General features: G+C 43.9%; 1 protein-coding gene across 1 annotated transcript in view; it reads right to left on the bottom strand.

Moving 5' to 3' along the window:
- NIBAN1 (niban apoptosis regulator 1) overlaps nucleotides 1-10665 on the bottom strand; it is a 156551-nt gene extending 145886 nt beyond the window's left edge. Inside the window, exon 1 of the mRNA XM_080824199.1 lies at nucleotides 10500-10665. Coding sequence (XP_080680325.1) covers nucleotides 10500-10554 — 55 coding nt within the window. The 5' untranslated portion in view covers nucleotides 10555-10665. The remainder of the gene's footprint in view (nucleotides 1-10499) is intronic.
- Nucleotides 10666-12735: the final 2070 nt, after the last annotated feature.

Here is a 12735-nt window from a genome sequence, read left to right as displayed (position 1 = left end):
AATACAAAATTAATGAATAAACATATCGTATGTCTGTTAGTGATAAGTGCTACAAAGACATCCCTTCCGTCAAACTCTTCCCCCTCTTGCTCACTACTCTCTAGCTATACTACCTGTTCTTCAGTACCTTCATTATTTCCTTCTCCTGCTTCCCCTTCTATATGCTGAACTCTGTACTCAAATATCCTTCCCCTGGTTCTTCATATGGACAGCAACTTATTATCCTTCTGAGCACCACATCTTAAGTATATCTCATTTCCTTGCCCTATCACTGCCATCAGTTTTCTGTCTAAGTACCATTCTAATTCCTTTCATGATATTTATCAAAACTTGCAATATTGGTTATTTATCTAATAGCCATTCAGGCTTCTTCCTTGATAACTGAACCGGATTTTATTCAGGTATCCAAGATCCTCCCTATAGCTATGTGCTTCAGGGAAATTTGGCCCTAGCCCCAGGCCAGGGATGAGTCTGGATTAATCTAACCAAATCGTGGTAATTCCATATACTTGCCAGGAATTGTTTAAGAAGGAATGTGTCACCCAATTTCTGATCCGTGGAATATGAGGGAAGTCTCCTAGAAAGGATTTGGGAAAGGATTGTTCTTATAAAGAGATTCAAAGAATAGATAGTCCTCTTTCTAGCCTCTGGGACATTGATTTACCTAAGAATGTGATACTTTTTGCTGCTTTTAACTATAAGAAGAGCTAATGCATGGAACATAAATAAAAATAAGCTGACCTTTGGTGATACCACTGATCCACTAAATCAGTCTATCTCCATACTTCTTTATGTTCCCATGAGCTCTTCTTAAGGCATCTACTAGATAATGAGTCTCAAGGACCAGAGAGATATCAATATAAATAAGGACAGATATATTAAATAATACTTATTTATTTAAAAAAATAAGTAATACTTGTAAAACAAGAGTGAGAAAAAATATAATATAATAGTTGTATACTCTTACATTGTAAAATCATAAAATAAAATTGGAGAATTTGGATAGCATATACAAAAATTGTGTTATTGATTTTTAAAACACCTTGTTCAATAGTGTTCTACAATCACAATTGATGGCGGCAGTATTTGTGTTGTTGTCCAAGGCTATTGAATGTATTGGGGGAATACAGCAAATAAGAATTTGGGGATATTTAATTCTATCATCTTGTGCTTTGAGAACCAAGAAAAGGATATATATATAATGTCATATATATGTATATATTTTGAAATTATATAAATTTATATATATACATATATGATTATATATATACACATATATATGACATTACATATATACATATATGTATATGTATATACACATATATATACATTACATATATACATATATGTATATGTATATATATATAAAATCTATTATTCCAGCTAAAAGATGAAAACAAAATGACATAATTAAGATATCACCACTTTTTCAACCCCCAGTGAATTCATGGCTCCCGGCAATGAGCATCAACGGCTGCTAACATCATAAAAAGAGACAATCAGAAGTTATGTGCCTCCAAATGAAGATCACAGCCTATAGTCTTGACAGAAGTATTAATCCCGAGTCTGATCAAGTTTCACTATCACCCTGTCAATGTGTACAAAATATAGAAGAAATGTGTCGAACTGCACCATGAACAAATTCAAATAGCCCAGATCCTTCAACAGATAATTTGGAAATAAGAGATATAAGGGAAACCTGTAGATTAAAAAAACTTAAAAAAGAGATTTTTTAAAAATTTAACTTACTTATTGAGAGAGAGAGCACACAAGCCAGGAGAGTGGCACACAGAGGGTGAGGGAGAAGCAGGCTCCCCGCAGAGCAGGGAACCTGATGTGGGACTCAATCCCAGGACCCCAGGATCATGATCTAAGCCAAAGGCAGTCACTCAACCAACTGAGCCACCCAGGTGTACTTAAAAGAGATATTTTTTCCAGTCCCGTCCATGTTGATACAAAAGTTGGGTATTCATCCTTCCTGATGGAGGCATAATACTCCAAAGTGTATATGGACCACATCTTCCTTATCCATTCGTCCTTTGAAGGACATCTTGGTTCTTTCCACAGTCTGGCGACCGTGGCCATTGCTGCTATAAACATTGGGGTACAGATGGCCCTTCTTTTCACTGCTGAGTGAAATAAGTCAAGCAGAGAGAGTCAATTATCATATGGTTTCACTTATTTGTGGAGCATAAGAAATAACACGGAGGACAAGGGGTGATGGAGAGGAGAAGGGAGTTGAGGGACACTGGAAGGGGAGATGAACCATGGGAGACTATGGACTCTAAAAAACAATCTGAGGGTTTTGAAGGAGCGGGGGGTGGGAGGTTGGGGGAGCCAGGTGGTGGGTATTACAGAGGGCACGTATTGCATGGAGCACTGGGTGTGGTGCATAAACAATGAATTCTGTTACGCTGAAAAGAAATTTTTTTAAAAAAGTAGTTTAAAGATTAAAAAAAAGAGAGAGAGAGAGATTTTTTAAGTGGCCGGGACTATAGTGTTTAAAAATGTTTTATGGGTGATAAACCATAAGGAAATATAAGGAGTTATTACTCTAAAATCTAGATTAGTGGTGGTGTAGTCCATTATGGTGGTAACTCTTTCCAAATGAAGCACAACTCATGGTATTCATGACTTTCTGCAGACCCCTCCTCTTGAATCTGGGCTGGACTCAAGACTTGCTTTAACCAATAAAATGTAGCACAGCAATCCCATGGCCTTCCAGGCCTAAGCCTTAAGAGTCTTCTAGAAGCTGTGGCGCTCTTGTTTAAAAAGCCCAGTATTTTATAGGAAAGACCATGTAGAAAGGCCATCTGGAGAGACAGAAAGCCTTCCCATTTGAGTCTGGCCACCAGCCAATCCACCAGGGGAATGTAGCCACAGGAATGACCACCTGTGAAATAAAAGATGTAGAACCACCCAGCTGACCCCAGGGCAGATTGCAAAACTGTGAGCAAACACCATTGTTTTAAGAGTCAGTATCTTTTGGTGATAATTTTTAAGGCAGGATAGAAAACTGAAAATAGTGGTTATTGTGGGAGAAACAAAGCGGTTTAGGATTGGGATGGAGTAGATGGAGGTTTCTGGAACAGCTAGTGAAGTACTTTCCATTTCTTGACCTGGGTGATGGCCATAAGGATATTTGCCTTACAGTGATTCACTAAGCTATCCATTTGTTTTGTGTGGTTTTCTGAACCTGCATTATATGTTAAAATAAAAATAGTTTTAAAAGAAGAAAGAAAATCCACATGGTTTGGCATAGAGACATTTACCCTTCCTCCAAAATTCCTTCAGACTACAGGCTTTTAAAAAAAAAATCACTTAGGGGCAGCAGCTCTTTCTACCCATGGGGTTCTGTCCCTGAGCTTTAATAATACCACCATTTTGCACACGCATGCACACACACACACACACACACACACAAATCACTTGGGAGCTCCTAGTTAAAACTACTAATATATTCTAATCCTATAGGTATCAATATGCAAACAACATCAAGCATGGAAATATATCATTTCTTTGGGTCCCAGAGCCTGCAATTTGCAAAACTGAATTAATTGCTTTCATATCTCTAAATCTTTTCTCCTTGAAGTGAGAAAAAACAAGTACACCAAACAAAAAAATAAGAAGTGAAGCAGCAGCACTTTTATAAGCTGGCTTGCATTTTCTTACTGGCAGCAACTTACTAGTCTCTTTTTTAAATGAATTTTCCAGTTTCAAAGGAGAAAATCTGTATTGCATTTGGGGTTTCGTGTGTGTGTGTGTGTGTGTGTGTTTTAGTTTGGAACCATTGAATTTTAGCCCTCATGTCCTGTGTTTTCCCTCAAGTGTTTCAAACAGACTGTAGCATCTGAATTGCATTTTTTATTCTTTTGTCTTTACTTCTGACTTCATTTCCCATTTCCCAGTGCAAATTGCTGTACGTACCTTTTCTCTTAGAACAATGTTACCTAGCTTTACTGACCAAATAAATTAAAATTTCTGATTAGGAGATTAAAATTGACTGCCAAAATTCACACTGAATATTTTGTAAAATGTTCAGAGCACATTTATTTTAATTGGATTAGAAACTACGACAAATGGAGTTCCTGCGGTTGCACTTTCTACCTGGGAGCTCAGTTCAGACCTTCCCAAAGATGGCAATAGGGTAAAACTACAATCAGTTCAGTAGTGCAGCAAAAACAAAACAATAAAAAGAATCACTATTGTCATTTTAGTAATTACTATTACTAAAGCACCATTGATGATGTGGTCCTCTCACGGCCAAAGTCCTTTGAAAAAAGAAGTGTTTCATCGAGACCAGATCTTGATTCAGTGTGTGACTTTATGAGGTTCATCAAGGCATGACCTGGGAGCTGGGAGGGAAGGTCACTGCTTCTTCCACAAGCATAGGGGAAAATGTTAATTTGTCTCAGTCTATGTGTGTTTATTTTTGAGGATTCTAAGAAACTCTCAATTCACACTGAGTTCCCGAAGTCTTGGCTTCCATTCGCAAAGACTAAAGGTACTAGAAAGTTCTTGTTGCCACTAGAAATTACCAATCTGCAATAGTTTTCCTAATCAGAAACTCCTGCTAGCTTCATCAGTGGCTCGGCATGCTTAATGGCATTATTTTTAGTCAAAATATAATGTGATCAATAGGGGCACCTGGGTGGCTCAGTTGGTTAGGTGTCTGCCTTCGGCTCAGGTCATGATCCCAGGGTCCTGGGATGGAGCCCCGCGTCCGCCTCTCTGCTCAGCGGGGAGCCTGCTTCTCCCTCTCTCTGTACTGCTTGTGTCCTCTCACTTGCTCACTTGCTCTTTCTCTCTCTGGGTCTCTGTCTCTCAAATGAATAAAGTCTTTTAAAAAAAGAATAACATGCTCAATATACAATTGTGCGTCATTAACTCTAGGTCCTCTCCCTCTCTCTCCCATCCCTGCTGTTCCCTCCTGGGGAGCAGCAATTCCTCACCCCCCAGGAGAATCCATTCATTACCACAAATCAAGAACTAAGATGGATACTAATAAGACAGATACTAATAGTGTGATCTTTACCCACCTCCTACTTTCTTTTGGTTAATTTTTCTTAAAGGGGACTCAATAAAGCAGCTCTTAGTGTGCTGCTTATGATGCTTTGGGGCCTAAGAACAGAAGACAACTGTATTGAGGGGGCGCCTGGGTGGCTCAGTGGGTTAAAGCCTCTGCCTCCAGCTCAGGTCATGATCCCAGAGTTCTGGGATCGAGCCCTGCATCGGGCTCTCTGCTCAGCAGGGAGCCTGCTTCCCTTCCTCTCTCTCTCTGCCTGCCTCTCTGCCTACTTGTGATCTCTGTCAAATAAATAAATAAAATCTTTTAAAAAAAAAAAGACAACTGTATTGGAATAAGATTTGTCTGTGGATAATAATAGCACAGATAATGCTGGCTTAAATAAGACAAGACTTTATTTCTCTCTAATTGAGGCCCAGGAGGAAGTAGCTCAGAGATGGAACAGAGGATCTACTACATGAAGTCTTCAGGAACCGAGGCTCCTTCTGTCCACTCACTTCACTCTGCATGAACTCCTTCTTAAAAGGATACCTCTGGGACGCCTGGGTGGCTCAGTCGGTGAAGCATCCAACTCTTAATTTAGCTCAGGTCTTGATCTCAAGGTCGTGAGATTGAACCCAGTGTCTAAGATTCTCTCTCTGTCCCTCCCCTCTCTGTTCTGCCCTACCCCCTGCCCACTTGTGTGCACTTTCTCTCTAAAGAAAAAAAAATTTTTTTTTTTTTTTCAAAAAAAATCAGGGAAAAATGACATTGGGGGAGTAACCTGCACTCTCTACCGCCCCAATGCAAAGAGGGGTTAGCATACTACACAAGAAATACTCAGGACAGGGGCCCCTGGGTGGCTCAGTGGGTTAATCCTCTGCCTTCGGCTCAGGTCATGATCTCAGGGTCCTGGGATCAAGCCCCACATCAGGCTCTCTGCTCAGCGGGGAGCCTGCTTCCCCTCTCGCTCTGCGTGCCTCTCTGCCTACTTGTGACCTCTCTGTCTGTGTGTCAAATAAATAAATAAAATCTTAAAAAAAAAAAAAAAACTCAGGACAAGTAGGTGGTCAGCGAGATGTGCTTGGCCTTCTGCTTCTCTTCTCTGAGACTATGCTGGCCTAGCCGTGCTCCCATGTGGCCTATGTCTTTGAGATAGCTCCCTTCCTATTCAGTTCCAGGCATCACATTCAGATGTGCCAAAGTCCAAGAGAAGAAAGGGAAGAAGAATATATCTCTACCCTTTGTCTCCTTCTTAAAAGGGAAGAGAACTTTCTTAGAGCAGCTAGCAAACTCTCCTTCAAGCCTCACTGGCCAGAGTGCATCACAACCTCATTGCTTGTATAGTCACTGGCAAGGAGAACATACCACCATGGTAGGCATGGACCCATCAACACCCACCCCACAAAAGCCATAAGTGGGGTGAGCTTCCCTGAAACACAGGGCTTTGCATAGAGGAAGTTCAATACCCCAACAAAACTGGGGTTCTGTTGGAAAGAGGAGAGGGGAAATATGTTGCGTTGACATCCAACTGTGTCTACCGCACTCCATATCCTAACTTCCCATTATGATATACACCATTTCTAGCCAGATAAACTGGACTCTCAGATTACATTGTCGTAGTTATCCTTACGAATCAGCCCAGTTCTTATCCCCAACTCCTATCAACAAACTGTGACTGAATGATAAACAAATGTGTGGAATAGTACACACCGAGGCTAAGTAGACGGCAAACATGTACAGTTCTCCCTATCTTCTGATCACCTTGTCTGTGGACACATCACTCCAGATACTGCTATCAGCCTAAATCTCATATACAGCCACCTAAGTTAACCCTTTCAGCATAAATATGAGAAAATCTCCCTAAGAGAAATACATGTTGTTTCTAACCTGTTACTCATTTCCTACTTTGTAAGCAACGGATCTCTGATGAGCATTTCACTGGAAGTCACCGCGCCCTCACCAGAAAAGTGACTGACTGCAAGTCTAGGAGAAGAACAGTGCAGCAGCCCCCACCCAGACCTGTGCATGCCACAGTTCCCAGTGACAGCCCTGATTTCCCTGTACTTTTCCGACCTTCCACACACCTACGTGGGGGCAGTTTTCAGGTTCATTTTTCTTTTGATTCATGAACAATCCAATGGCAATTCTGAAAAGGAAAGACAGTTCCTGCTCAAACAAGAAGGCACTGGGTGTTCTGAAGCTATAGTTCACTTTTTTGCATATCAAAGTTTAAAAAGTAAAAGAAAACTTGGAAAGAAGAAAGAAAAGGGCCCTAAATTGGTCACCAATGCTTGTATTATATGAGCTTTCCTTCTCATTAAAAGAAGATTCTCTTAGGTCAGTGCTAAAAGAATCACAGATGACACTGTCCATAGGATTACAAGGAGGTCTTAGTATTATTTCTTAATTGAAACATCTTTATCAAATGATGTTACTGGAAGTTTCTAGAAGCAATACTAGAAGTTTATTCTGTGGTAAGAAATGTGTGGTAGTAGGGGCGCCTGGGTGGCTCAGTGGGTTAAAGCTTCTGCCTTCAGCTTGGGTCATGGTCTCAGGGTCCTGGGATCGAGCCCCGCATCAGGGTCTCTGCTCAGTTGGGAGACTGCTTCCCCCTCTGTCTCTGCCTGCCCCTCTGCTTACTTGTGATCTCTGTCTGTCAAATAAAAAATTAAATCTTTTTTAAAAAATCGTGTGGTGGGGCGCCTGGGTGGCTCAGCGGGCTAAAGCCTCTGCCTTCGGATCAGGTCATGATCTCAGAGTCCTGGGATCAAGCCCCGCATCGGGCTCTCTGCTCAGCGGGGAGCCTGCTTCCCTTCCTCTCTCTGCCTGCCTCTCTTCCTACTTGTGATCTCTCTCTCTGTGTCAAATAAATAAATAAAATCTTTAAAAAAAAATCGTGTGGTAGTAATTTTCAAAATATCTTTAGAAATGAAGTAACACCTTAATACTTCTGATATCCCTTTAACTAGAAATTTACTAAACCCTAAGAAATAATGTATTTTCGAAACATCCATGTGATGAACATCACTATCAACACAAAGTTTCAATGCACACAAACTGAACAGCAGCTGTTAAATGATTTGTCTAAAAGTAAATGCTGATTCAGACTCATTAGCATATCAGAAGTACAGGTGCTTATAACACATACAAGATTAAGTTAACAAAACTCACTCCAAATATACTGACTAGTTATTCTCCATAAGTTAGTGAACTTTATCAAACTCGAAGGAGAGTTATTGAATCAGCTCTAGGAGCTTTCAGCTCTATATTTCACTGGCAGCTATTTTATGAGAAATAGGTCATAAAATTGTATTTAAACTTTACTGTCATATTTTCAACTGCTCTGCATACAATTAGATCAAAACTTGAGAATATGCATGGGCTAAATGATGGGCAAAGTGGAAAAGATAGGGTTATGTGGTTTTTTTATTGTTTTGTTTTTTTTTTTCCAGGGATCTGGGGCTTCAAACCCATCAGGAAATCACAGCCCCATGACCTTCATGTGCTCATGCACTAACAATTCACAACGCCATGCATTTTTCCAATGCTCTTTTCTCTTTTGGCAAGACGAGTATTCTCAAATGAGGCAACGTCTCATTTTCTCTGGAGGTATTTTAACTTTAACTCTTCTCTTCCCTCTGCCTGTACATGCCTTGAAAGTGTCCTCCCAAAGAATTACGAGATAAAATTGAGCAGGACTCGTGGATGTAATGACTGTTACACAATCTGCTATAGTTTTATTCATTCAGAACATATTCAATTCCAGGTCCTTCCTGCGCACAAGCCATCTCATACTTTTGGATGTGCAATAATTTAAGTTCCCAGTAAAATAAAAGGTAACACATTTTCTTTTCGCATGAAGGCGGTGCTTGTATCGGCAGCAACAACTGTCATGACCATGAAGTCTTCAAGAATGTTAATCCCTTACATTGCTGGACTCCCACTGATTACTACAGAGGGCCATGATTCAACGTTAGGTGTTTTTAAGCTTTGCAGTGAAATAAAGTCCTATAAAGGAAATGGCATAAACATATTTTGCAAATAACTAAATGCAAACTCTTTCTCACTGGGTTCTCCTCCAGTTCAGGCTCTTACATGCTAGTGAAAACAAGCACATAGCCAAATTTGTAAGACTGGAGACAGTCTTCGTTTAGCTGTTTGCCTAATATAAATAAGGCATCCATCTTCCTCCCAGTTTAAATAAAGACAGCAAAGGAACACTTGACCAAATTGTATCCCCTGAAAGAATGAGTTGCTGATGATCCTCTCCCTCCAGAAGTACCAGAGCAGGAGGAAGAATCTGGAAAGTCAATTACGTTGCTCTCAAGTGCCCTGATTTGATATCTTTTTAAAGTGGTTGTGAAAGTTGTGGTGACTGAAAACAAATACGGAATAAGGACACTAAGGAAATGCTTTCCTTTTAGGAAAGGTTCAGGGCCCAGAGAGAGAAGGACCTAGTCAGGAAGAACTTAACCATTTCTTTACAGAATTAGGGTAAAACTTAAGAGTTCGATACCTGGCTTCCAAGGTATTTTCTAAAGCCAGAAAATGACTAAATTGACAAGATAACCAAATGTTAGGTAGTGGTTGTGGGCAAGGTTGCCGGGGAGGAACACACCCAAGAGACAGCGTCATGATTTTCTGCAGTTTCAATTCAGTTTGGGGGTTTTTGTTTGTTTGTTTGTTTCTGCCTCACACTCGGTAGTGAGTCCCTATATCTCTGGAGGTCTCCCCAGATGAGTTTCCCTCCATCGGTAACTTTAGCAACTATTACAAAACCCGCCAGTGTTCCTCTTCCCCCCCCCACCCCCCTCCGGAGAGGGAAAGGAACCCTACATCCTGGGAGCGGAATGACACGGTCCTTTCTGCTTCTGATGAAATCATCCCACAAGTGATCTGAAAGTTCAAGTGAAGCTGTGGCCGATACCTCGTTTTGCAAAACCAGGCCAACGTCACGAGGAGGGAAATTCTGCGTTAAAGGCCGGGAATCCCCCGGGAAGTCTCCACAAACAAGGGATATCCCCGCGGCTCTCTTTTGAGGCAAATTCAGGAAGAGCTCAGAACTTAAGGGAGAGCGAGGTGTTTCTGGGTCCGGGACTGAACAGACCCGAAGGCGGGCTGAGCGGTGGAAACGAGGTCGCGCCCCCAACCCCACGGCCTGCACCTGCCTCCCGCATCCGCGCCGCCGCACTTCCCAGAGCATCCCGGGCCGGCTGACCACGCACCCCCGCCCCCGTCCCGGTCCCCGTCCGGGTCCCAGGAGCTGCCTCGCCCGAGCCCGGGCGTGCGGTCCCGGCGACGCAGGGAGACACCCGGCCGCGCGGCGCGCCCTGGCCCCCGAGGTCCCCGCGCCCGCAGGTAGCGCGCAGCAGGTGGCGGGCGGGGGGCGCGGCGGGCACCCGCTCTCCACGCGCCCTCTGGGGCCGGGTCCGCGCAGCTGTGCAGGCCCCCGGCGGGCGCGGCGCTCCCGGGGAGCGCCCCGCGCGCGTACCTCGGATGTAGCTGCACTTGCCCTCGTCCAGCAGGCTGGAGGCCGAGCCGCCCATGGCCGCGGTGCGGGCGGTGCACGGCGGGCCGCGCTGACAGCTCCCGTCGGCGCCCGCCGCTCGCTTCTGGAGGTGCCTGCGACGGCGAACCCGGCTCTGCAATTAAAGGGCAAACTTCCTCCGACAGGCGCCGCCTTCTGGGGCGCCTCCTCCAGGTCCGCGCCCTCTGAGCATCTGTGGGCTGGCCCGGGGGCTGTCCTCCCGCCCTCGCTTCGCGGGGCAGCTCCGAGGGGACGTCCAGGCTGGGAAGACTTCCCGCTCTTTCCTTCTCCTTGCCGGCTCTTGCTGCTGCTTCCCACCGTTATGGGCCGCCGAGAAACCCCTTCGAGTAAGCGGGCAATTTCCCTAGTGACTGTAAACCTCTGCGGGCCGGAACCTTCTCCACGGACAAGCCACGGGGTGGAATTCAAGACCCCGTTGCTTTAAGAAACAGCAGTTCTCAAGCATCACCGAAGAACTTTGTATTTTGTTAGAAATACAAAATTGCCGCTCCCCCACCCGTCCACGCCCCTCTACACACATGCACGTGTGCACCGGCGCGCGCGCGCACACTGCACCCCAGTTAGAAAGTGCAGGAGTGGGGCCCGCCAAACTGTGTTCTCGCAGGCATGCCAGGGTAATTCGGGTCCTTGCTGAAGTTTGAGATCGAACACTGAACTGTTCCTTCCCGCAGCCGCACAGCAGGGCCAAGGAGGGGGTGGGAAATGAAGGGGGGGGGGGAGAGAGAAATAGAAAAACAGGGAAAACCTAAGCTGGGTCGGGCAATACGTGCCCAGTCCTGAAACTTCTGAAGATCCCCACCCACCCACCCACCCAATCAAAACCTGTTCCTATACCTTTAGGTCCATTTCTTCCCCTTGACAAACTGGAAATAATTCATTAGAAAGGGCATCGATTCTTTTTCCCACAACCAGTATTTAACTTGGCAGCCTCTCCCGAATAACACTCGACCGGGGCAGAAGGGTCACCATGCATTTCTTCCTATTCTTAGCAATCAGATTTTTAGCGAGTCCTATTGACTTAACCTCCAAGGTCAGATGGCCTGTGCACGCCAAAACCGGCCCCGAGAACACTTGGAAGGTGTTGCCCTCAAAAGTTAACTGACTAGCATTTTTAGCGCCAAGATTTCTCCCACCTCACACCCAGTCTCGCTCATCCTGTATTCTAATCCATCATGAATCCTCTCCATTCTGCTTTCAAAATATATCCAGAGTCCACCCATCTCTCGCCCCTTCCTCTGCTACCACCCTCATCGTGTCTCACCTGCGTAATTGCAATAGCCTCCTAACCGGTCCTCCTCCTTCAGAGAAAAAACCCTGGTCTGTCATTGACACTAGGTCCTACTTCCTCTCTGTCCCCATCGACCCCCACTCCCCACTGGCCTTTTTGCTCCTCCAGGACACACCTTTGCATGTGCCCTTGTTTCTTTCACCTAGGAGGCTCTTCCCTCACATACTCACATGGTGCGTTCTCTAAGTCGTTTCATTCCAATCTCCTCTTAAATGCTAACACCTCAGAAAAGGCTTTTTTTTTTTTTTTTTTGGACCTTCTGTTTATACACCAGCCCTCATCTCTGTCCTACCCCTTACCCTTCGTTATTTCTATTCATACCACTCAGGGTTCTCTGGTGTGTTTCTTTTCTGTCCCCACTAAAATGGAAACTCCATAAGGTTGGGGATTTCCTTTGTTGATGTTGTTTCTTGTTTGGTTGGGTTTTTTGGTTGTTTTTTTTTTTTTTTTAGTTATTCATTTTCTTTTTCTTTCTTTTTTTTTTTTTTCCTTTAAGGGCAGGGATTTTTGTTCATTCTATTCTCTCACATATCTCAGATGCCTAGTACAGCATCTGGCAGATGGGTGCTCAATAAATAACCATTGAATGAGTGAACGGATGAAAGATGAACTATCGGGTCTGGACTTAATGAAAGCGGTGAATCTCAATGAATAAAGAGCATTTCCAGGTAATGACTCCATGATTTAAAGTCTTCCATGTTTGGGGAGCCTGGGTGGCTCAGTGGGTTAAAGCCTCTTCTTTCGGCTCAGGTCATGGTCCCAGAGTCCTGGGATCGAGCCCCACACGGGGCTCTCTGCTAAGCCGGGAGCCTGCTTCCTCCTCTCTCTCTCTCTGCCTGCCTTTCTGCCTACTTGTGATCTCTGTCAAATAAATAAATAAATAAAATCTTT

Source organism: Martes martes (assembly GCF_963455335.1).
Source record: "Martes martes genome assembly, chromosome: 15".
NCBI classification, from domain to species: domain Eukaryota; kingdom Metazoa; phylum Chordata; class Mammalia; order Carnivora; family Mustelidae; genus Martes; species Martes martes.
The sequence above is the reverse complement of the archived record's forward strand: the minus strand, read 5'-3'. Positions and strand labels throughout refer to the sequence as shown.